The sequence below is a fragment of the Heteronotia binoei genome, chromosome 2 (genome assembly GCF_032191835.1).
Source record: "Heteronotia binoei isolate CCM8104 ecotype False Entrance Well chromosome 2, APGP_CSIRO_Hbin_v1, whole genome shotgun sequence".
In the NCBI taxonomy this organism is placed as follows: Eukaryota; Metazoa; Chordata; class Lepidosauria; order Squamata; family Gekkonidae; genus Heteronotia; species Heteronotia binoei.
This window is the reverse complement of record NC_083224.1, coordinates 157,861,933-157,886,829: the sequence shown is the minus strand read 5'-3', so window position 1 is coordinate 157,886,829 and position 24,897 is coordinate 157,861,933. Positions and strand designations below refer to the sequence as shown.

The 24,897-nt window shown below is 40.4% G+C and overlaps 1 protein-coding gene across 1 annotated transcript; it reads left to right on the top strand.

Annotated features, from left to right (window-relative positions):
* The first annotated feature begins 1,907 nt into the window (after nucleotides 1-1,907).
* Nucleotides 1,908-24,411, top strand: FNDC7 (fibronectin type III domain containing 7). Its single transcript, XM_060233345.1, has 13 exons — nucleotides 1,908-2,042; nucleotides 4,177-4,195; nucleotides 6,594-6,851; nucleotides 9,086-9,340; nucleotides 11,201-11,461; nucleotides 12,542-12,799; nucleotides 14,649-14,903; nucleotides 15,245-15,502; nucleotides 17,302-17,556; nucleotides 18,901-19,155; nucleotides 20,026-20,286; nucleotides 22,993-23,022; nucleotides 24,353-24,411. The coding sequence occupies exons 1-13, from the start codon at nucleotides 1,977-1,979 to the stop codon at nucleotides 24,409-24,411; spliced, it is 2,490 nt and encodes an 829-aa protein (XP_060089328.1). The 5' UTR covers nucleotides 1,908-1,976.
* Nucleotides 24,412-24,897: the final 486 nt, after the last annotated feature.

Below are 24,897 nucleotides of genomic sequence, written 5' to 3'. Positions count from 1 at the left end.
TTTGTGATGAGGAAGAATTTTACTTTTTCTGTGGGCTCGACAATATATACAAATACCTCTTTTGTTTTGGATTGTGGGGGAAACCTGTAGCCTGGAAACGTCCTACAGCCACCTCCCAAAATAACAAGCACAGACTTGACCTTTATTGCCAGAGCAATTTTGTTTAGTCATACTCCATCTTAGTTTATACTGTACAGTTCCAGACCTCATTCTGGCCCACTGAGCCAAACAGGGCTGGCACTTGTTCTGTTCAAAAATTGGGGGTGAAGGATTATGAGGGACATCTTTTCCCCAGTGTACCTTTGCAGGAGTACATAGGGGCTTTACATGAATGCAGTCTCAATTCAGCATTAGCTGAGAGTACTTTGAACACAGATAGAGAACTGGGGGAAAGTTTGGTAAGGAAGTCTGGGTAGTAGAGAAGACTCTCATTCAGGCCAAAGGAAAGTGAAAGAAGAAATTCCCTACCCAGGCAAACAGGGTGATTTATTCAGAAGATTACAGAATTCCCTGGTCTGGTACGATTAGAAAATTCCTATCAAAACCTTAAAAGTCAATGAACATCTCAAGAAGAGTACTGGTATTCCAAATACTAGCATTTGGGTACTGGGAAGACAGCTTCAGCTTTCTGGGAATCAAAAGAGTTAATGATTATTCAAAAAATGTGAACCAGAATGTTCGCAAAAGCACCAAAACAAAAGACTCTGATTTAAATAACTGTGAATAAATTAATAACCTCTCATTAGCTTGATATACAAGACCAAAGCTCTTTGCTTGCACTAATGCCTCAGTCATTGCAGCCTGATTTCACCTGACCTTTCTCCTTGATGTTAAATGCATACATAGTGAAAACACATTATAAAACCATTAAAATAAATCCACCACCCATTGAAACATTTTTTTAAAAGTTTTAAAAAACAGTTAAAATACATACAAAATATTGCTTAGGAAGGAAGAATCATTGAGGGAATGTCAAACAAAATTAAAAAGTCTTCCCTTACAGGCAGAATATAGCAACAAAGGGGACAGATGAATCTCTCTGGGAAGATAGTTCCAGAGCTTTGGTGCCATGATTGAAAAGGCCCTCTCCTGGGTTGCCACTTGATTAACCTCAGTAGGGAGTGCCCTAAGCAGGGCCTCTGAAGATGACCATGAGGATCAGGGAGATTAATGAGAGTTAGGCAATCCTTCAAGTATGTTGGTCCCAAACCATGTGGGACTTTGAAGGTCAAGACCAGCACTTTGAATTGTGCCTAGAAAAAAATTGTAAGCCGGCCAAGGCTGGAGCAATATGGTCCCTACAATCTACTCCAGTCAACATCCTGGCTGCAGCATTCTGTAGAACTGAAGTTTCCAAACACTTTTGAAGGGCAGCTCCATGTAGAGTGCATTATATTGCCCCGGATGTAATTGCATTGCCCTGGATGTAATCAGGGCATGTACCACAGGTGACCAGATCTTTTCTGTCCAGGAAAGGCTATTGCTAAGTAGCTTCAGTGATTGGTATGTAACATTTGGATATATAGCTGAATGTATGAAATGAAAAAAACGAAAACTTATCAAACTATATAAGAAGATGTAAAACATGATCCACTTAAAGAGGGGATAAAATATAATGGTGGGGGGGAGACATTCAATGAGTACAAACTAACAAAAGCCATTTCCAGCTCAGAACTCAGATCAGGCATCACTCAGTATATCTATGAGCAATAGAGAAAAGGGGAGTGGAAGAATGGTTTCCATGTTCCATTGGCTATCATAAGTATTTATTAGCTAGGTAAACGTAACTGTTCTCCATCTACACTCCAACCTTTCTAGGCAAAGCTAGAAGAGGAGGAGCTAGAGACAAACATAAGCTCTCAGTGCATTTGAAACATAGCTGATAACACATAGGAAGGTGGTTTCTGCTGATTTTTGCTGATGGTGATCTCCTGACATCTATAAGTGAAGGGGGAACTTAAAGTCCAGCTTGCAGAATGATTGCTACAACTGGATGTAGGCTTTTCATACTTTCTGGATTCATTATCATCAGCTGTAAAATGGTGAGTCAAAGCAATTTCCTCATTTCCAAAACAGAATTAAGTCTACAATATGCTACTTATTTCAATTTTTTTTTAAAAAATCCTATTGCTGTGGAACTATGTTGTTTTTGCATTTGAAGTACGTAAGAAGAACATGTGTTAACTAAAATATTTAAGATCAAACTTTAATTTTAAAGAACAATATTAAGCAGAATTATATCCTTATAAGTCTATTGAACTGTTTAGGATTGCAGTGTAAGGCGAGTAAGTTCAATTCAGTTCAGTAGGGCTTCTGAATAAACATGCTTAGGATTGACCTCTGTGCAACTCAAAACATTGGGGTGATAGATTAAATAAATATATAACAATAAATTAAATTTTGCAGCATTTTACTAGTTTATTTGCTTGATGTTGATTGGGGGCTACCCTCTTGTAGAAAAATAAATTTTTAAATATTTGTTGAAGTTTTAGAACACAGACAATCTGATTAACAAAACATTTCAGAATATATAACATCCTTGGTTTGAGACAAGCTTGTCTTGTGGTTTCTCCACTTTTGAAATCTCTCATTGCTATACTTGATAGTTCTCATGGCTCTCTACCTTTATTTAGAGAACACTGATTGTGTTCAATTTACTCTGTTGTGATCCTCTGTAGAGCTATTTCAAAATACATCACATCAGGTCCATTTTCAGGGAAACCTGATATGCTTTTGTCCTCATACCCAAGTTTAACTTGTCTGTGGTTCAAATGGAGAGTCTTTAGTACAAAAAACTTAATTTTTTTCCCTCTGAATTATTTATTTAGTCAGGTTACATGCTGCCATTCTACATTTCCACGGTCCACAAAATGGCTCACAATCTAACCCCCCTCCCTCAAAAGAATCAATAAACATCGTAAGTCAGGTACCTTGCAAATCAGCTCATGAAACACTAACAGTCATCACTAATTCAAAAACCTTCTAGAACAAAAATGTCCTAAGCTGCCTTCAGGAGGTATGTAAAGATGGCACCAAGTCCTTGGTGCCAAGTCCTGGCACCAAGGGACGGCGGCTTGGGGAGGGACGGCGGCTCAGTGGTAGAGCATCTGCTTGGGAAGCAGAAGGTCCCAGGTTCAATCCCTGGCATCTCCAAAAAAGGGTCCAGGCAAATAGGTGTGAAAAACCTCAGCTTGAGACCCTGGAGAGCCGCTGCCAGTCTGAGAAGACAATACTGACTTTGATGGACCAAAGGTCTGATTCAGTATAAGGCAGCTTCATATGTTCATATGTTCATGTCCTGGGAGAACAAGTTCCACCTCTTTGGGGCAGCCAATAGAAAAGCCTTCCCAGAAGTTCCTGCCAGTCTAACCTTAGATAATGCAGGCTCCCACCAAAATTCCTGTCTTAGGGATATTGAAGCTTTGGCAGGCTGATGTAGATCCAGCTGGAGTTGTAGGCAGCTAGTGAGTAGTCTTGATGTGCATGCTCATCTCCCTTCACATCAGAAGACATATCTAGGCAGCAGGGTTTCAATAGGCATCATCCTGGTAACAGATGTGGATCCAAATGCTAGTCTATATTAAGGACATGTGGGAATGGCTGCTTGTATATGTGGATTTCTCTTACCAGACTGCAGGGCTGGATCTCGGGAGGGGGCAGAGGGGGGTGCTTGCCCTGGGCACTGATGGAGGGGGGGCGCCTAATTGGGTATTTGTATTCTATGGGACCATAAGATAGATTGGCTCAAAAGGGGGCGCCATTTTTTAATTTTGCTCTGCCTTGAAAAAAATGTAGATCCAGTCCTGCCAGACTGGAGATATTATGTAGAAGAAGCTTCCCTTGTAAATAATGGTTCTTGTGTTCATATGTTTTTTTTTGAATCAGAATGCTGGTCTGTCAGCAACTGGAAACTTTCCCCTCAGGATCAGCAGTCAGATGCAGGAGGGGAAGGTGAACTTGTAATGTGATCTCCATACCTATGCCAAGACTCATGAATAGCTTTGTAGCAGCCATACATATTTAAACAAGATATCAAAATATGTTATCTTGCTAGTTATTTGCACTCCCTTTTTTTAAAGGACATAATTGTTTGCATTAGAAACATAAAGTGTTGATTACCTAGAAAAAGAATTTCTCCCAATGCTTTTCTCACATATTCTTGATCTTCTTTTACAGGTTATCTCAGCTAACACAGGTAAAACTAGAAAGGTATTTGCCTTTTGCAGTTATTTTAAAAAATAAACTTAAGAAAAAATGAAACTCCATGTTTTTGGTCTTTATAATTGTAGGGACTTCATAAACACTGCTCTTAACTACAGGGTGAGCCCTGTAATATCCACTCACATATATCCAAAATATCCTAGTTATTTTGGGGGTTGCAGGACTTGAGGCATTTGAAATGTAGTCTAATGGGTTAGATTTACATGGGAATCAGTTATTTCCACTGACTCCCCCTTCCCACTGCATGCCTCCTTCATATTCTTCAAGGTCCCTTTCCCACAAAGAGCAGCATTTCATGGAGTTCAGTGGGCTGTAGTGGAAGGGGGCAGCAGGAAAGTTCCATTCTGCCTCTAGAAAATTTAGTCTGGATCCAACCCTGAGTACATGCACATGAAAGCTTATACCCATGCCAGAATTGAACTTTGTTGGTCTTAAAGGTGAACTCAGACTTTGTTCTTTAGAAATTACTGTATGTTGTACATTATACAAATAATGCTATTTCATATTTCTATAGCACTTTCCACCAAAATGTTCAATTTTCATTACCTCACAAGCATAGGATCTTATTTAATATTCCAGCCTTCCAAACCATGATTTGGAGATTTGATAGCTCTGCTCCCTCCTCCCTTTGCACACTGAAAGTTAATTTACGTTTAACACAAATCATAGTTTGACATTACATCCAGCTTGGCAAACTATAGTTTGTGCCTGCCCTCCAAACCATGACTGAAAACCACAGTTTAAAGCTGGTTTCCAGTTCAAACTGATTTGCATTAAACCAGAAGTAATTAATGGTTTCTGGGCACATGAGAAGAGAAAAAAAAGACAAGTACAAGATGTGCTTCTGCTCTTCTAAACTTGAGGTTCCCAACTTTGTTGAGCATGCAGGCACTTCTGGATTTTGAAAACAGGTAGAGGGTGCCATTACAAAATGGCTACTCTATGAGATGTAGCTGACACTAAAAATGACTGCTACAGAGTTAACTGCAGAATGGTGGGAGGTTCCAAATCAAGCACCCTCCTATTAATAAGATGTTCCCTGCAAGCAAAATTTTCCTGGGGTTTTCTAAAGTACCTCCTGTTTCAAAGAAAGCCCTTTGCTTTAGGGGAGAAGAAAGTGAGCACCAGGAAACACATGAGCAAGTACCATGGCACCACATTAGAGATCAATGCTCCAAAAAATTATGTGTGAAACCCATAGTTTTACAATCACATTCCAATATTCTTATCACACTGAGATCGGTCGGGGTGGAGCTGAAGCTGACAGTTTGTTGCGGGGTTGCCAGCTCTTGGTTGGGAAATTCCTGGAAATTTGGGGGTGGAGCCTGAGGAGGGTGGGGTTTGGGGAGGCGAGGGACCTCAGTAGGGTATAATGTCATACAGCCCACCTTCCAAAGCAACCATTTTTTTCCAGGAGAACTGATCTCTGTAACCTGGAGACCAGTTGTAGCTGGCAACCCTATTTTGTTGCCTGTTAGTCACTTTTGGCTGATCTGAGATTTGAATAAGGGATTTCCTCATTCTTTTCATCACCATAATATACCAGTTCTTTTTTTGACCTACCATATCTCTAAAACCACTTGATGATAATCTTCATCCTTCAAATCAGTGTTTTCTCCCTCATACATACTGGAAACTGTGTCTAAGAAATGGAGGCTATAATCAAGAAACCATAACTGCCTGAGTTCTATTGTCATTTGTAGAAAGCTAAAAAGGTTCACAATTGGATACTCCTGTTCTTCTCAGCATGTCTACCCAAGATTTATTTATTTAATTAATTCCATTTATATCCCTCCCTCCCTGTCGAAGCAAGCTCAGGGCAGCTTATATGCTCATGCGTATGCATGAATTTAAAACATATAAAAGACATAAAAACCATAAAACAGTTTAAAAACATAGAAAAATTAACATTTTGATGCTATGGTCTTAAATTCAGATTTATGTTCTCTGTAGGCAGATCTTAGATGGTCCTTTCTGCTGCTGCTACAGGGCAGCTTGCAAGAGGTGGTCCAGATGTTTCCTGGGGACTGTAGTGGCCAGCAATCTAGTTTGCAAATGCCTGGTGGAAGAATGCCGTCTTACAGGCCCTGTGGAACTGTATGAGCTCTTGCAGGGCCCTAAGATGCATATATTATGTTCTAACAATGTAATGATCATGGCTTATCCTCCGAAGATTTCTGGGGATTATACTTTGATGAGATACTGATAACCTCAGATTTATGATTTAACTCCAGAGTTAACTCCAGAGGTTTCTTAGGAAGAATTAACTCCTAATATAATTGCTTGTGGTGTTCACATTCTCACTGTTTTCTATAGCCAGTGACTATTGTGTGGCAGATTAGAGAGAGTGGATATGTGTATCTGTTTTACAGGTTTTTCTGTATCTGTTTATGATGTGACATCAAGAAGCATTTACCTCCGATGGCCCAAATTTCCAGGAGCCTTTTCTTACACAGTCAAGGCAACCTCTATGAACACAGTGGGACACTCTCTGTCAGCCCATTTCAGTGATTTCTCATTCGTAGGTACAATATCTTCCCTCACCCCCAACACTGTTTATACTGTAAAAGTAGATGCTGTTGACAGGAACGGAATTATGTTGGCTGAAGCACAGACCATGCAATTAACAGGTAAGTTAGGCATTGCTCTGTGTTTTCTTTTAAAGCTACTAGAGATGTGTTTTGAAAAGAAATATGATGCAATCTTTTACAGGAATAAGCTGCTTATAACTGCAGTCCTATCAGCATTGTTATGAGGAGAGTAAGTTTGGATTGACAAAAGAACTTTTGAGTCAGTAGGTCATGTGATGGCTGGATTTATCTCCTGTTTGGTTGTGGTTGGTCCCAGAGAAGGGAGAGGAAACAGATGCAAATGCAGAGCAGAAATAGGGAAATAGCAGAATCTCCTAGTTGCTGCTCAGACCAGCAGACTTGGACTGACACTTGACATGGCAAAAACTTCCTTGCTAGCATGCCTACTCTTACTATACTTCTCATCTTCTCAATTTTATACCTCAGTTTGCCCTCTCAGATTGCCAGTCTGAGACCCACTCTGGGGTCTGCATCCCACCAACCATCCAGGAAAACTTTTGCTTGTTCTTGTTGCTATGGATTAATACAGCTAGATTTTGGGGGAATTTACAGGAAGAATCTAGTTATCTAGGGCAGCAGGTTGCAAACCCTCAGCCCAAACCATCTGAGTCTCACTTTTTGCAGTTCAAGAAGATGAAATACCTATGAAACCTGGAAGTGCACTTCCTTCCTTCCATCTCCATCATAGGCTCTTCGCTGCCAGTCCTATTACTTTTCACTTTCTTAGGCTTGCAGTAAAACTAAAGCGATTGCATTCTCTCTTCCATATTTCCTGCACAGTGTGAAGGGATTCAGGTGCCCTTGTCTGAGAAATCCAGTTCTAGAGAATACAGCTATCTTGGCATAAATAAGGGCATTAAGTTACTAAGCAGTAATGTCCATAGAAGATTCCTACAAAACAGAATATCTGTAATTTGAGATGTAATTGTTTAGTAAATTCAGGGCTTTTTTTTTTAGCAGGAATGCATTTTTGGCTGGCTTGGCATTGGGGGTGTGGTCTAATATGCAAATGAGTTCCTGTTGGGCTTTCCCCACAAAAGCACTGTCTGAAACAATGATGACATCAGGGGGTGTGGCCTAATATGCCAATGAGTTCCTGTTGGGCTTTTTCTAAAAAAAAGGCCCTGAGTAAATTTAAGGTCTGATTACATTTGCAGGTGTTATTTTGGTATGGAAACATTTCCAATGAAGGGAGAGACTTTCTAGTGGAAGAAAGATGAGAGATGTCTGTTCCTTATCTTCTGTGCTGCTTTATTAAACAATGCTTAGGAGCATGACAAATGGTGCAAAAGGGGGACATATCTGGCTTGCTGGCTGGCTGGCAATGAGCGAAAGAAATCTTGGCTCAACACAATGAGAATATTGTTCTAAAAGAGCTCATCATGCTTGTGAAAGTACAGCTCCTGTAATGCTGCCAAGATCTCTGAAACCCTGTTTTATTTGTTATGAATCTTTTGGTTATGTTTCAATGTGCAGGCTAACATATCATTTTGCTTTTTGTTTTTTTTAGTTTAGCAGAGTGTATTTTAAGTAACGTATATAGTTTTTGTAAGTGCTCTCTTTCTCTCCAGTACAGCATCACCCAAAACTGTTAATGTTTTCTGAATTAAATTGGAGAACTCTTCAGTTGATTCACACTTATACCCAGGCAGGTTACAGTGAGTACAGGGAAGAACTATGTATCCATAGAGAATTCTGCTTGCTGCCTTACTACATTGTTCTGATGCCAAGATTCTGCCCACTAGAGATTGATTAAAGAGAGGCCGGGCCACAGCAATTAAACATTCAGAGATGCAGCAGGCTGTACCCTAATCACTCTTTATTTACATACATATGAAGTTGCCTTATTCTGAGTCCATCAAGGTCAGTATTGTTTACACTGACTGGCAGTGGCTTTCCAGGGTCTCAAGTCAAGTCCTTTCATATCACCTACTCCCTGAGCCCTTTTAACTGAAGATGCTGAGGACCAAACTTAGGACCTTGTTCATGCAAAGCAGATGCTCTGCCACTGAGCCATGACCTCTCTCATCAGGCTACATCATTTGTAGCTTTTTCAGCCAGTCATATCCTTCTAGCTTTTTCATGCACAGCAGTGCTGCTAAAGTAAATGGTGCTAGCCTTATGAGCTAAAAGGGGAGACTCATCAATCTTTCCTGAGATCATGCTTATAAAATAATAATACACTCAGGAATGAACAAAGTTATGTCCTTGATTGTTGACTTCTTTGTTGATTTTGAAATGACCCTGGTTCCAGATATCCTTTTTTCCCCAAGCTCCTGAAATCCCCATTATTGAACAAGCTTATTCAAAGTTGAGTAACAGTATCACAGTGGAATGGGCAGCAGTTGCAGGGGCATCCAGTTACTTGCTGACAGCACAGGATGGAGACTCATTCATCGAAACAATCATCATAAATTCACCAGGCACTGTGACAGGGTTGAAGGCTGCTACTGTGTACAAAATATCCATCCGATCTATAAATGCTGGGGGGAGAAGTCAACCTTCACCTGCAAAGAAGGCAAAGACAGGTACGCTTTCATCTCTTTTAGAAACAGATATTATTGGCATTTTCAAGTACCAGTAATGCATTATTGGTACTATTGCATTACTGGCACTATTTCTCAAAATCTAGTTAAATCTGGGTTTCTAACCTGGATTTGGAAGGAAAATTTGTTAGTCTTGATCATCCATTTATGAGGAGCAAGAAAGGGAAACATCTCCTTGTTGATTCTTGGTTTAGCCAACTGGTTTTTGACACCGAGGATCATTGCAATGATGCTGGATGATCTTTAAAATCTTGATCCCCATGGGTCAATAAACTATCTCTGCTCATTTTTGTCTAGGCTGTTCAAGAAAGCAGAACTCAGTGAATATCATTCTACATCATGATCAGAGGGGTCCAATTTGTTCTGATTTTGACCAATTCCTCACTAGCAGTTGCTCCCCCCCGGGTTTCTGCTTTCCCCGGCTCAAGCCAGTGATTCCCCACCAATTGTTGCACAGGCACAATTTCCCCTGTGGCTTCCTGGTCTTTTTTTTTTTTTAGATCTGGAAGCCATAAGGGAAATTGGAGGGAGCCACAGGTCAAAATACATCCGCACTGCAACTGTTGGGGAATTGGTCTTTGTTATGTAATGAAGTGGAAGCAGCAAGTCATATCCATTCTGGACAACAACAGGTTATGTTAAATGGATGCGATTAAACAATTTAAAATGAAATTAAGACAAGGTAGAAGTATTAAGTGAAGTATCTGTTATTTGGATACTCTCAAAGGATGTCACATGAAATTAAAGTTCAGTTAATGTGATTAACTAAAAGTCGGCACTCCACTAATTATGGTTTACATTTAACTGGGATTCAAAACCCTGGTTTGAGGTTAGTTTATTAACCACAGTTGCTCCTAACTCTGGTTATGTGCCCCATATGAATATGGACCAGGTTTGTTCCTTGGAGCCACACTCATATGCTCCCCAGTGTACAGAGATAACGTGTTGGAGCAACTCAAAATTGAACCCTTTGACCCTGAAGAGTCTCCAACCCATAGGATTCCCTGAACCCAGGTGCGGATTGGCAACCCTATGTAGTTTCCTGTACCTATTAAACCAGCATTTGAGGAGGCAAAAAAAAGGACTTGAATGTTTGTCTGCAAACTGAATTCTGCTTTCACAAAACAATGTGTTGTTAAAATAAACCAATGGCTCCTTGTTAAGTCAGAACTGAGCCTCAGAGATGAAAATGTCTGTGCTAGATAAGGATCATGGATTATTCATTTATTAGCTGATTCATTCTAGAGGAAGCTCTTGAGCCTAGCATTGCTCCTAGTACTTCAGGTGGTGACTGAGGTTTTGAAAAAGAAAAAAGGTTAAGCATTTGTGCTTGGAGTGGGGACCACCCCAAAGCAGGTGGAGAGAAGGATGACACAGACACTGTGCTGGAAAGAATCAGGCCACAGCTTCATTGACTGCAGGTTCCTCGGGTCTTGGAGCAGCATAGACTGGGGACAGCGGGTGCATTTGACAGCCCAGCTGCTCTCAGCACCTTCTGCAACCCATCTGTTTGGGTAACAGAGGGAAGAGTGCTGGTACTAGGGCTAGAATAGCAAGAACTGCTATTCCTGTCCATCACCATCCTCCTGGGGGGCATGGTCAATGCATCAGCCCTAAGGTTGACTATTCAAACCTTATTCCTATGTATTTTCAAGGACATTATAGGTTGATGTCTCCACAATGGATTGCTATACATGATGGTTTTGTACTCAGGTGTGTATATATGAGCACAAAATGCAAAATAAGAAGCTGCTTTAACATTGCTTCCCTAGAATGAAACCTTATCATCTACATACACATACAAGCCCCCATTAAATTTAACCTGTGCTTGTTCATTCTCAGTCTTGGCTGCACCAATCCTGATGGCAAGTTCCCCAGGTTATGGCAACATAGTGGTGAGCTGGAGAGCTGTATACATGGCTGTTGGATTCTTTGTGTCTGTCATGAGATCAGATGGTTTGGGCAGCATGCTGAAAGAGAACACCACCAACACCTCCTTGGTATTTTCTAGTCTAGATCCAGGAACTCTGTATACCATCAAGGCACATGCTTGGGATGCCAGTGGGATACCTGGGGATGACTTCACCTACAACCAAAGGACACGTAAGGGTTAATTGTCAGTCAATAATGTCGTATTAGCCATTGGTGGAAACAATGAAAGAGGAGTGAAAGTATCACCCCTTTATGTATTCATGGTTATAAAAAAAATAAAGCAAAACCAGTTCAGGAAGTACAGAAAGACAAAAAATAGGATGAATGAGTTTTGCTCCAAAGGAAAGACTCTGACTCCAATGGAAGATTACTTCAATAGAGCAAGATTTTGTCCACTGGAGTTAGACCTCATTAGCAGAAGGGATCCATCAGACCCAACCTATATTGTTTGGATTAAAAATCACTGTCTCAGAGATTGGGGCCGAGTTGTCACCAACATACAGATGACATTCAGCTCTGTCTCTCACTTTCAGCTGATCCCAGGATGGTTGTAGAAACCCTGAAACAGTGCCTGGAGGCAGTTCTGGAGTGGATGCAGGCTAAAAACTGAACTTTAATCCTAACAAGATGGAAGTGCTACTGGTGGGTGGAAGGTCTGACCTGGAGTTAAGGTGATGCCCATTCTGAATGGGGTTGCACTCACCTTGAAGGAAGAGGTGCACTGTCTGGAGGTGCCCTTGGGCCCAGACTTACTGTTGGATAAGTAGGTGGCAGCTGTGGACAAGAGTGCCTATTAGCAGCTTTGACTGGTTATCCAGCTGTGGACTGCGGTGCCACTGTGGTGCATATCCTGGTAAAATCCAGATTTGATTAGTGCAATATTGCAATGAGCTGCCCTTGAAACGTGTTCAGAAACTTCAATTGGAAAGAATGTCACAGCCAGGATATTGACTGGAGTGGGTCATAGGGACTATATCACTCCAGTCTTGGTCCATCTACACGGGCTTCCAGTGTTTCCAAGCATAATTCAAGGTGTTGGCCAGACCAATCACTCTTTCTCAGCCTAGCCTACCTCACAAAGCACAAGGTTGCCGTAGATTGTTTGTAGGGACAACATGGAGGAGCAGAGAATGTTTTATGAGTTCCTTGGAGGAAGGACAAAATAATTAAAAATGTAATAGAATAATAAAAAATGTAATAGACCTGTTCCACTTAATTAAATTCTTTAATATTTGTTTTGACCTCTTGTAGGGCCCCGCGCACCAGCTGATGTTCAGGTGATGTTTGACAGTGGAGCTTTGAGGGCTATTATCTCTTACACACCAGCAGAAGGAGCTTCTAATTATTTCATGGCAGCCCGCAGCAGCACCTCTGAGCTAAACTGTAGCACAGTGTCAGGTTTCTGCACTATACCGTCACTCGAGTGTGGGGCTGAGTATTCCCTCTCTGTTGTAGCAAGCAATGAAGCTGGTTCAAGCATTCCTACTGAGGCTGCCACATTCAAAACTGGTATGTTATTTAAATTAATTCTTGTATGGTTCTTGATGTGCAGAGACATGAGTGATATAAAGAAATGTGGGCTTGTCACATTTGTCAACTGACAATCACTGCCCATGTTGTTGCTTAGAAGAAAGGCAATTTGACAGATAGTTATGAAATCAGGAATGGTGCAGATAGGCTGGACAGCTCATAACCTTAGAATTTGGGCTCACTCAAATTGATTGGCATCGGTTCAGGAACAATTACATTTTGATTATGATAATTATGGAGTTCACCACCACAAGATGTGACAACGCCTACCAACCAGAATGGCATTTTAAAAATAATTAGAAAATGTATGTCCCATAGAACTAGCAATGACTATTAGTTAGCAGTAATAGCTAACTAGAATCTCTAGCTTCAGAGGCAGTGAGATGGCTCCATTCTGCTCAGCAGCATTTGAAGCCCTCCGCTAGTGGAGGAGACACTTAATGGAAGGCTTCTCAGGCTGGAGAAAGGCTACAAACCTTGTTGAGCAGAGAGACTAGATCCACCCCAGAATACCAGTTGCTGGAGGAAAGACAATGCAGAGAGGGCTATTGATCAGCTGTCTGGAGTGGGGTCCCATCCAGCTCTTGCAGACTAATAATGCTTGAGCTTTCAGCTGCACTCTTCACCTGTCAATCAGTCCATCTTTATTACAGCCCACAAGCCATATGGAAACAGAACAAACAATGTTAATTACCTAAAATTATATCTCTATAGCATTCACCTTGGACAACAAGAGTACATTATACACATTCTCTCAGCTTATGTTTTAATAGTAGAGTATAGGAACTTAGATATTTTTACCGTGATTATTTGGTTAACTCCAGCAAATAAAATGTTAAGTGTTCTGCTTGGGAGGGGGAGGGGAGTTTTTTTTTTTAAATCAGCCAAAACATGTTCTAATAAATCCAGGTATGCTTGACCTGTGGACCCATTCTGCATCAGGCCTCTGTGGCATATCAAAATAAAGTTCCCATAATAAACTTGCAGCTGGTGTCTGGCTAAAGTTCCCATGACAATTATGTTTACATGCAAAGACTAGCTTTGCCCCCAGTGAGTACTATATAACCAGCACAGCAGAACTCAGAATGTATGTATGGGAGGAAAGGTAGTAAGTTCTCCTTTCATGTTTCACATTTAGTGCTACAGTGTCAAAGCTTCAGATTGCTTCTACACCTATGGGATAATAGCTAATGACACTGATTTAAAAGACGATATTTGCATTTTAACAATACTTTCTGTTGTTAAACAAATTTATATATTTTTCCAGTTTAGCCTCCATGACAAGAATTCTGTGAGATACAAATAAAATGAAATTATTGATGCACAGATTCTTCTAAGAAGCATTTAAAAACATGTGAAGAAAGAGCCCAAGAATATGGTAGAAACCAAACCTCACTTGTGTGTTCTTAGGAATTTGTCAGACATCCTAAAATAAAGATATGCAATTACAAACAAGATCTAGGATCCAAACACACAAGCATGCCAACTTTCACTAATTTTTATTAAAAACAAAACCCACAGGTCCTCACATTGCATTGTAGGTTGCCTGCAGAACACACAGCTTGCAGTCTGAAGACACTCTAATAAAATAGCCCCTCCTCTATGGATTGATGCTGCACTCTCATTAAGTCTCAGGTTGGGCAAGCGAGGAGACTTTTTGCACATGTGGACTTCAGACAGGCACATCCAAACCCTGAAGCATTGAAAATTAGCAGGCCCTAAATTCCTCTTATAGAGTTGAGGTTCCATTTTGAAAAGTTGTATTTTGGTGTTACAGTATGGAACATATTTTAATAACTTTTTTGGGGTTAAATATTTGATTTTGCAGTCCCTTGTGCTCCAGAAAGTGTAACAATTGAAAAAGCTGAGCCTGGCAACTTGTCAGTATCATGGTCCAATGTTGATCTAAGTGATTATTACGTGGTCTTTGTGAAAAGTGATGATGGTTTGGAGGTGCACTGCAACACCTCCCGGACCCAGTGCTACTTCCAATCAGATTGTGGCTTTACCTATTTCATCAGTGTCTTTGCCTATAACAGGGCAGGACAGAGCCCCTTGGGCGACATATTTAACCATACCACTGGTACGTATCTTTTTTCCCCTCAATTGTATTTAGTAAATCTGTAGGGGTTGTAAAACATAACTTTTTACTGGCAGAGTTGGTGTTTAGCATATTGGCTGCATATTTTATCTTTGTCTAGGAGAAATGGCACATATATTTAAAATAAATAGAAAAAAGGTGACTATCAGGGCTGGTGGTAATGCAGGCAGTCCATAGATGATGAGAAATCAAAGGGAAGCATAAACTATATTTGTGTGATGCTGGTAAAGTTTGTGCTGATATGCATTAACTGTTATTTATTCTGATAAAACTTTGAGCATTATTAGCATTAGAAACAAACATTGTTTCTTTTATTTCCTTAGCACCATGCTGCCCGAGTGACTTCAACCCAGTGTTTGTGTCTAGTGACACTGTTCAGATTGTCTGGTCTCCTGTCCGTGGTGCTGAAATGTATGAAACCAAAGCTGTAGACTGGTCCAATGAGCTGTTGTGTCATGACACTGCCACCATTTGTACCCTGTCTGCACTACAATGCAACACCCAGTACAATATCACTGTCTATTCATTCAGTGAAATTCGAGGGAGCAATACCTCATGTGCAACTAAACATGTGGCAACAGGTACTCTACTGGTTTACACTTCCTTTAATACAAGACAGCAGCTAAGAACAAAGGAGGTAGTGTGCAAGCAGAAAAGATTAATTGCTGAAAAGGCTAATGTTATCGCTACTTCCAAAACTGAACCAAATTCCACCCTACACTAAATGTGGTAGGAGGAAATATTGGATAGAGTGGCCAAGTTCAAATTGCTACGTTTCTTCCTTTTGAAAATCTTGTCCTAAAGCTGATTGACTTAAGGGCTCAGATTGTATTTAAGCCCCCTTGAATAACACACAACTTAATTCCAAGCAGACCTACTTAGGATTACTCTCATAACCAGATGTCCTGTATTTTGTAGCTGTTACTGGATCATATCACTGCAGACTGCAGCTGGGGAAGTCAAATGCTGGAATGCTCTCCTATATTATATTTAAAAATATTGCATCTACAAAACTAATATATCCCAGATAAATGTAATCCGATGTTCTTCCCAACTTGCTAGTTCTGAATATACCCAGGCATTTTTTATTTTAACTTGAACAAGAACCCAGGCATTGTTCCCCCAGTGAAAGCAGCCCCCCCCTCCCCCAAACAGATAAGCATAATGAAGTTTTGTATTTTGACTTAGATTGACATTTTCAGCAGTTATCTTTTTGTACAACTTGAGGTAATCATCCTTTGGGGAGCGATACCTTTAAGTATGAAACGGTATATACATAAGTTGAGTAAATCCTATATATACACATTTCGAGTAAGTCCTATGTAGTCAAATAGTGAAATTGTATCAGGATACCAGTGTCAATGCCAAGAACCAGTGTGACACAGTAGTTAGAGTGTCATACAGGACTTGAGACAATAGTTTCATATTCCCTTTCTGCCACAAAAGGTTGTTGTGAAGAGAAAGTGGAGGAGGGATAAACACTGTAATAAGTCTTTGAGTCCATTAGGGAGAAAAATGGGATAGAAAAAATAAATAAGCAATCAAATTGCCAATGGGCTGCACTGGTAGATTGGTAATTTCCATGGACGAAGGTATTTTCATCTGCAGAATGTGACTTCCTCACATGCCTCTTTCCTCTGCAGTTCATATTGCCTCCAAATGTTCCTCCTGGGGAGCAGAGAATCCACCCTGGAACTGCATGAGTGTGATGATGGAGAAAATCACCTACTATCCATTAAATCCTCCTTTTTATATGAGATCTGGTACTGAATAGGAGGCTGCTGAATTGAAGAGCTTCCTGATTTAACACTTGACTCTCTGGAAAGCCTGTATGTAATAGCGTGATACTACAAACCAGGGGTGGCCAATGGTAGCTCTCCAGATGTTTTTTGCCTACAACTCCCATCAGCCCCAACCATCAGCCATGCTGATGGGAGTTGTAGGCAAAAAACATCTGGAGAGCTACCATTGGCCACCCCTGCTACAAACCATTTCTCCAAAGCCAGCCACAGTCAGTTTCTGTCAAGTACCGTTGCATCAACAGTTCCTTTTTTAAAGTTCAGAAAGGAAAGCAGTTCTATATATCGACACTTGTAAAACACTGCTACAAACAGACCCCTAGTAGCCGGTCAGATGTTGCTTATGAATCCTTCAGGATCATTGGAGCAGAATGTGATATGTACACCTGAATAGTATATTTGGAAAAAAGAAAAAAAAAAGCAGGTGAATTCATGCAACCTTTCCTGGAGATGTTTAAGGTGTGGAACTCGCTGGCATTGAGCAGATCTTAAACAGAGTACACCACAACAAATGCCATTTGCAATAGTTCCAACACAACATTCAAGTCAGTTTAAATTTGTCCCATCTCAAATATTTTCAGCTCCATGCAGACCAGAAATAATAAGCGTCTCAAAGGAAACACTCTCTGTAATTAGTGTGCACTGGCTTGCCAATAATGATGAAGCAACATACACAGTCACGGCCAAAGGAGATGCAGGAATGTGGGACTGCACAAGCTCTGGAAATTCATGCACCCTCCATAACCTCCCGTGTGGGTCATTGTTTTCTATTAGTGTTGTTGCAAGTACAGAAGCAGGAAACAGCTTGCCTAGTTACAGCATTCCTTTAGAGACAGGTAAGTTACACCAGAACAGAGATGTTATTTATTATTTACCATGTATGCATCACTAACATTGTATGACAGGTAGAAAATGGAGTTTAAGAGATGAGTCTCTGTCTGAGGCTGCCTGTTGGGCTGGGCTGAAGTATATGCAACACTGCCATTGGTTGATCACATGTTGAAAAAAAATTAGACTTCACTGTTTTCCCAACACATCAACAAAAGAGATAGTATACCTTATGCAAGTGTCTGGATAAATATACAGTGGAGAACCAGGTCAGTGGGAACCACCTCTTCTGATGCAACGCTTAGCACACTGGGCTAATCAAAATCATCTAACTATTGGATAACAAATTTCAATTTGCAAAGGCCCTTATTCATGTAGAGCCTGATGTGGATGCACCCACCCATTCCATGGTTCAGATCCACATACCCCAAACTGTATACAAGCACTCCTCTATGAAAATCTAGGCATTGAAGCCAGTGATCCATCAGCAGATGACACTGTTTCTCTTCCATTTCTTGGACCTCCAGCAGTGCTTTCTAATCCCATAAAAGTTGGGCCCAGGACTCTGGGACCTCTATGGATTGAAAGCCATACAGGTCAGGAGGCAACAATAGGAAAGGGTCTAATCACCCTTCATACCTCTCCCATCAACAGAATTCCACCAATGGAAGAAGAAATGTCCCCTTTGCCCTCACAGGGCTCCTCATAGATATGCATGCCATTATTCTATGTTAGTCTTTCACCTGCAGGAATAAACTTTCCTGAGGTCAGAAATGGCTGTTGGGCAGAAGGGAAAGGCAGGAAGATCCACTGTCCTTATAATGGATCCAGCCTAATGTCCAGTCCACCAGATGCTGTGTGCTTGATCACGGTCTTGATTCCCACCACTGACTGACTTCAGTTAGAAAGAAAAATAGAAAATTATGGGGAAAGGTACAACAATGCTTACTTAAAAATAGAGCATTATATTTATCAATTAAATGAGCTGAAAATATGCATGGAAATTGCTGTTTTGGATCATTAGTGTGATGTTCTGGAAAGGAATGATGGTATCTGGATGAGTGGAATGATGGTATCTGGACCTAGAAAGATCTGAGATAGGAATGATAGCCTCCAGGGTGCAATGATAGTCCATGGGAGTAGCATGAGTGTAGGAATGAAATTACAGCCTACGAAGGGGAATTATGCCCTCTGGGACTAGAACCAGTAGTCTGGAACAGGATCGACAGCTCACAGAGCACTGATTATCTGTTTTGATATCTAATCTTTTAGAGGTAAATGGTTTTTTTTTAAATAAAGACTGGTAAAAAAATAAAAAGATTCTAAGGAAAACTAACCCTTTCTCTTGCCAGCTCCTTGCTGCCCAGCTGATCTTAGAGTAACCCAAGTTACACAGTCTGTAACAAACATCAGCTGGTCTACTGGGACTGGTGCGAAGACGTACATAACAACTTTGGAATCACACAAACGACAGGCCAGATGTCACACACTCCAAAACAGTTGCCTCTTAGGATGCATCACATGTGGCACCAACTACACTGTATCTGTCAAAGCAATCAGTGAAACTGGCTTGATATCAGATTGCATATACAGAAGATTTTCTTCCAGTAAGTAGGTGGTAAATGCAAATTTAAAAAATCAGATGCATGTATTCAGTGTTCTGATCCTATTAATTATATGGTTTATATATATTATATAAAATTATAGTTAATTATATAATTATATAACAATATATATATTATATTTTGTTCTGATCCTATTAAATTTATTTATTTAGTTAAATTAGTTGCCTTCCACGGGGAGCTCAAGCCAACACACATTGAAATACATAAAAGATTATAAAAACAAAACTAAATTTTAAAATTACAATTCAGGACTGCTTTAATCAAATGCAGCCCTAAATAAAATTGGACTATTGAGGACTACTGGACTAAGGACTATTCTGCTTAGTTGGGCATAAGGATTTTTAAACACTGATTTATATCAGTTTTAGTTTTGACACTGGTTTTATATTATGGTTACCAGCCTTGAGATGCTTGTGAGAAAGAAGGGTATATAAATATTTTAAAGAAAGAAAGAAATGCACTACTAGGCTATTTGTAGAGTTTTAAAACTTTTGCATTGGACAAATGGGACCTCTGAACCATACCTCCAGAAGATGTTGAGGGCACCCACCACTGTTGCCCTTGTTATTCTATTGATACATCCTACACCTCATCTAACTGTTCATTTTGAAGTAAGTATATATCAAAATAACCTTCATTTGCTTCTAGGCCGTTGTTTAGGCATTTATAATGGCTAGATTTAGGCTACAGGAGATTAACTTTCCAAGCTGGCTGGCTCTTGTTTTACTAGAGAACCTAATGCAGTATGCTGTCTGAAAAATTACTTTATTTAACCCAATACAAATTAGTTATGGATTCTGGCAGTTCTTACTGTCTAAAATTAACAACTATTCAATTTCTTTTTCCTCTGAGGTGCCTGCTGCCCAGCTGGAGTTAAACTGTATAGACTGGACAATAATGGTATACGAATATATTGGCGGACTTTGGAACGGTCAATAAACTATACTACAGATCTGTATGGTTCAAAAGGAAATTTCACCTGCACACCCAGGGCAGACCTGAGTTACTGTGATGTCACTGAGATACCCTGTGGAGATGTCTATACAGTCGTGGTATCACCAGTAACTGATAATGGATCAAAACTTACATTTTGCCCTAAGAAAATATATTCAGGTAACAAAGTTAAGTTGCTTGAATTGCCATCCAACTGCAGAAGGGTTTGTACATGAAAATGAATCAAATTAAGAACATGAATCATTAACATTCTATGCTAGTAATGCTTTCCACTAAGGACCAGCTCTTGCATAGAAGTGTTATCACATACTGAACTTCCATCCAATTACCAGTTATTCTTGCTAATGGTTGGCAATGGCAGCCAGCTTTTGCACACAAAAAGGCACAATTCATAATTAGTTATTGCAAGGATTTGATTTCTTTGTTGCAATGAAAGGTACTACAGTACCTCCTGACCTGGTAATGGAAAGGGCTCACACCTGTCTCCACAGAGGGAGCAATATCTGGTCGGCTGAAGCAGAAAAAGTTGGTGAGTTAAGGAAAAACCATGAACATACAGAAAATCGGTGGGATTCAGTGCTCCATGGATGCAAAGATGGGATCTTTTTCATGCTGTTCCCTTCAGCAGTCCCTTTCGACCCTAAGGAAGTTTAGTCCTGTGATTGCAAGACCAGCATGAACGAATAACCACATAGGATGGGAGACTGGTTAGGAGGCAACAGCAAAATTGCCTTCTCCTGATTGACCTGATCCAACATGGCTTCTCTTATGTTTTTATGTTCCTCCCCTCTGGCAGCAGAGCTCTACTGACAGAACAGAGGATGATTTCTCCTCATCCCCACAGCAGCCTTCCAGTCCACATGGGTATTGGACCAAGTGCAAAGTAATGCACATTGGGGCCAATAATCCCAACTACAATACAAGTTGATGGGGTGTGAACTGGCAGAGACTGACCAAGAGAGAGATCTTGGGGTTGTGGTAGATAACTCACTGAAAAAATGTCAAGAGAGTATGCGATTGCCATAAAAAAGGTGAACGCATGCTGGGAATTATTAGGAAGGGAATTGAAAACAAATCAGCCGGTATCATAATGCCCCTGTATAAATCAATGGTGCCGTCTCATTTGGAATACTGTGTACAATCTTGGTCACCGCACCTCAAAAAGGATATTATAGCATTGTAAAAAGCAACTAGAATGATTAAAAGTTTGGAACACTTTCCCTATGAAGAAAGGTTAAAACGCTTGGGGCTCTTTAGTTTGGAGAAACGTCGACTGCGGGGTGACATGATAGAGGTTTACAAGATTATGCATGGGATGGAGGATAGAGAAGCACTTCTCCCTTTCTCACAATACAAGAACTCGTGGGCATTCAATTAAATTGCTGAGCAGTAAGGTTAAAATGGATAAAAGGAAGTACTTCTTCACCCAAAGGGTGATTAACATGTGGAATTTATTGCCATAGGAGGTGGTGACAGCTACAAGCATAGCCAGCTTCAAGAGGCGATTGGATAAAAATATGGAGCAGAGGTCCATCAGTGGCTATTAGCCACAGTGTGTGTGTGTATATATATAGGCCACCATGTGACACAGAGTGTTGGACTAAATGGGCCATTGGCCTGATCCAAGATGGCTTCTCATGTTCTTATGGACCATGTGGATCTCATGACTCTGGGGATGAACTTTTCCAGGCTCGGAAGCACTTTCCACTTATCGATTGCAGGACGCCATCCAACGTCAATGCTGCTATTACAGCAGTATACATTTAGGATCACTTTGATCCTACTATGCTTTCATATGCTAATCTTTTGCAAGTTTGCATACTGAAATTTAAATATTTGGCTGTTTTAAAAGTCAGCAATCCAGAACTATCCTTTTTACTGTGTATCTTTTTAAAAGGTATTTTGTGAAATACTTTTGCAGAATATCTTTGCAAATATTACAAAACAAGTAGGGATTCATACGGAATTTGCAGGAAAGAGGCATCCCACTGCCTCCCTTTGTTTCCTTTTCCCTGCCTTCGCTATGATTTCCCTCCCTCACTTTCTCCCCATCCTTTCTGTCAACCTTCCCCTCTTCCCTATCACTGTTCCTCAATTGCTCTTTGCCTCAACTCACAGGAGGGGATCCTGTCCCATGTCTTGATTTTCTCCAGAGACCTCTCCTGCACTCCTTCGCAATTCTGCTGCTCCGCCCCCCTCCTTTTTCAATCCCTTATTTTCACATCTTTCCGGCTGTCTCCCTACAGATTAGGCCAGGAGGCTGGCTGGTGTGGAGCACCAGCCCCAGCTTCTCTCAGGCTGTGAAGTGTCTAGGTGTTCTTAATGACCAATCCTTCCTTCCAGTGAAGCAAATTAGGCTGACTCCAAGTTTCACAGGGTAACTGGGTAGTCTGCAACTCTACCCACAACACTTCATTCGTTTTCATCAGGCAGCTGCAGAATAGCAGTCAGTGGTGGCCTGGGTGAGTCATGCAAGCAACATGCTACCAAGAAGATTCAGTTCTCCCTTAAAGGCCTACCCCTCCCACTGCCTTTATTTCACAAAAACCAAACCCAGAAACTGTTATGGTTGCCTAGTAACAGCCATTGAAGACATCCATTTCTAAAAGCTACAGACTCATTTTTGCCATCTTGGGTGTTTTTTAAATCCCCAATTAAGAAATGGGGTTTTTTTTAGTAAACCTGGGGCATTTTTCAGGTCTGTGGACATGAGAACATGTTGTTTTGTTCATGGCACCAGTCTCCATACTGCAGTCTCCTTGTATTTGGCCGGGCTGAAACTTAGAATATAGGACAGTGTTGCATTAATGTGCAATTTATCAGATATCCAACTTTTCAGCTTTGTATATTTCTTTATATTTCTAGTGACTTGTTCTGGAAGTTCAGTAGGAATGGGTAAGTAGGCCATTTGGGTCACTTTTGGTGGATACTGGATGAGGGGGAATTTAGTTTACGTACCCTGAAATTATACTGGCAAAGTCTCACTTTCACCACTTATATAATTCACCTTTTAAAAGAAAGATTAAGAATAATAATCTTTGATTTTGCAAAAAAACCCTTGAAGCATAAAAAAGCTTCACAGATCCTTAGATTTTACTATTTCTAGCTTTGTGATCTATACGTGGGTTTGGAAGATCTCAAGGTATTGGTCACTTGGGTTCATATTTATTTGATGGCATTTGGAATCTCAAAACATTTTTTTCCTGCACAGGTTTAGCACCACAGGATAGGAAGGCTCCCTGAAATGTGTCTTAAAAGATAGTTAAAGGAAACAAGCCCAAGCTATATACCATAGAAAGTAAAAATAAGACAGCTCACTTTCCAACCCTGGAAAATTTGCTCAACAAAGACAACTCAGTTAACCTACAAGAAAGTAAAACCCAGTCATTATTGGTCAGTTCTGGTTTAGATGTCATCTTGTTCATGAATATTTGTATGTTTTCAATTTGCTGTTGATTTGTTAGCTACTCTGAGTCTAAGGAAATAATCTGGGATGTATTTAAAATATTAAAATCACTTAGCACAACATTTTAAAGTACTTAGTGCAAGGACTCAATCAAAACTATTTTTCAACTCTAGGGCTATCCCCTGTAAAATGACTTTTCATCTTGGACTTCTTTCTTCTTAAACCTTCAGGCTGGTCATCATCACAGTCTAAAGCTGGCTCCCCACACATGTAGGATAGGACAGGTAATGTCTTTCAAAGAGATAATCAGTCCCAGGAAACAGGAGCAACAATCCCGAGACAGATGAGGGGGAAAGACTAGGGCTCTTTTCACATTGCCACTCTAGCACTCATTTTAGAACATTAAAAAAAGGTCCTAGGAAGATCATGTGGCAAAAAAGAGTGGGGGAAGAAAGCATTGTAGGAAGTGCTGTGGACATTTTTTAAACAGCAGTGATTCAGAAGTGCAACAAAGGGGTTGAAAATGAACAAAAGCAGTTTCTCTAAAAGCAGTTCAACCACGCTTTGCTAACCCAACGCAAGCAGGTTTGTATGAACAGTTAAATAAATTCGGCTAGCAACTGGTTACTAAAACGGGTCTATTTAAAATGACAGAAAAAATCCATTACCAACCAGTTACTAAAATGGAATACAAAGGCAGTTTGAAAGGGGTCTAGGAAAATGGAATTAAAGCGGGCAGGGTAAAAATAGTTTGCCCATCTACTTAGCTTAACTCACAAAATCTGAGATGTGTACTTTGGGGTTTGTTTTTTTTTGCAGTAATCTACAAGGGAAAGAAGAATGCTGATCACCACCAGGTTTCACAGGAAACAAACTGAGATAAACAAGTAAGAAATGATCAGATCAAGACAATATTGTTTGCATGGGGTATAAGGGTCTTATAAATTCCCATCTGATATTCACTGCACTGCTGCATTCACCTTGGCAGTGCTGCTCCTCTACTGCTGCTGCAGTCTTAGCAATGACATGTCAGTACAAATCAAAATGCCTAGTAAGCAAGGCAGAGCCACATACCCATCTGATATTCATCTTGTCCCCCTTCTGCAGGGACTAAAGCTGAGAAGTTCCCTCCATACATTTAATTTTTTTTAAGCAATCAGAGTATTTTATAAATACATGCATGCAAAATTCCAGCTTTCTGGTTGCCACGAAAATACCACACTACAATTCTGATACCTTTCCTTCCATCTAGTGAGCAAATACTAAGAGCGTATGCGTGTGTGTGTATATATATATATATATAGTGCAGGGGTGGCCAATGGTAGCTCTCCAATGTTTTTTGCCTACAACCCCCATTAGCCCCA

Excerpts from the sequence above, each read along its gene's own strand:
- FNDC7 (XM_060233345.1), top strand. The coding sequence starts at position 1,977 with ATGATTGCTACAACTGGATGTAGGCTTTTCATACTTTCTGGATTCATT. Across the intron at positions 9,341-11,200 it reads TGCAAAGAAGGCAAAGACAG|TCTTGGCTGCACCAATCCTG; the intron begins GTACGCTTTCAT and ends GTTCATTCTCAG. Across the intron at positions 20,287-22,992 it reads CCCTAAGAAAATATATTCAG|TGACTTGTTCTGGAAGTTCA; the intron begins GTAACAAAGTTA and ends TTATATTTCTAG.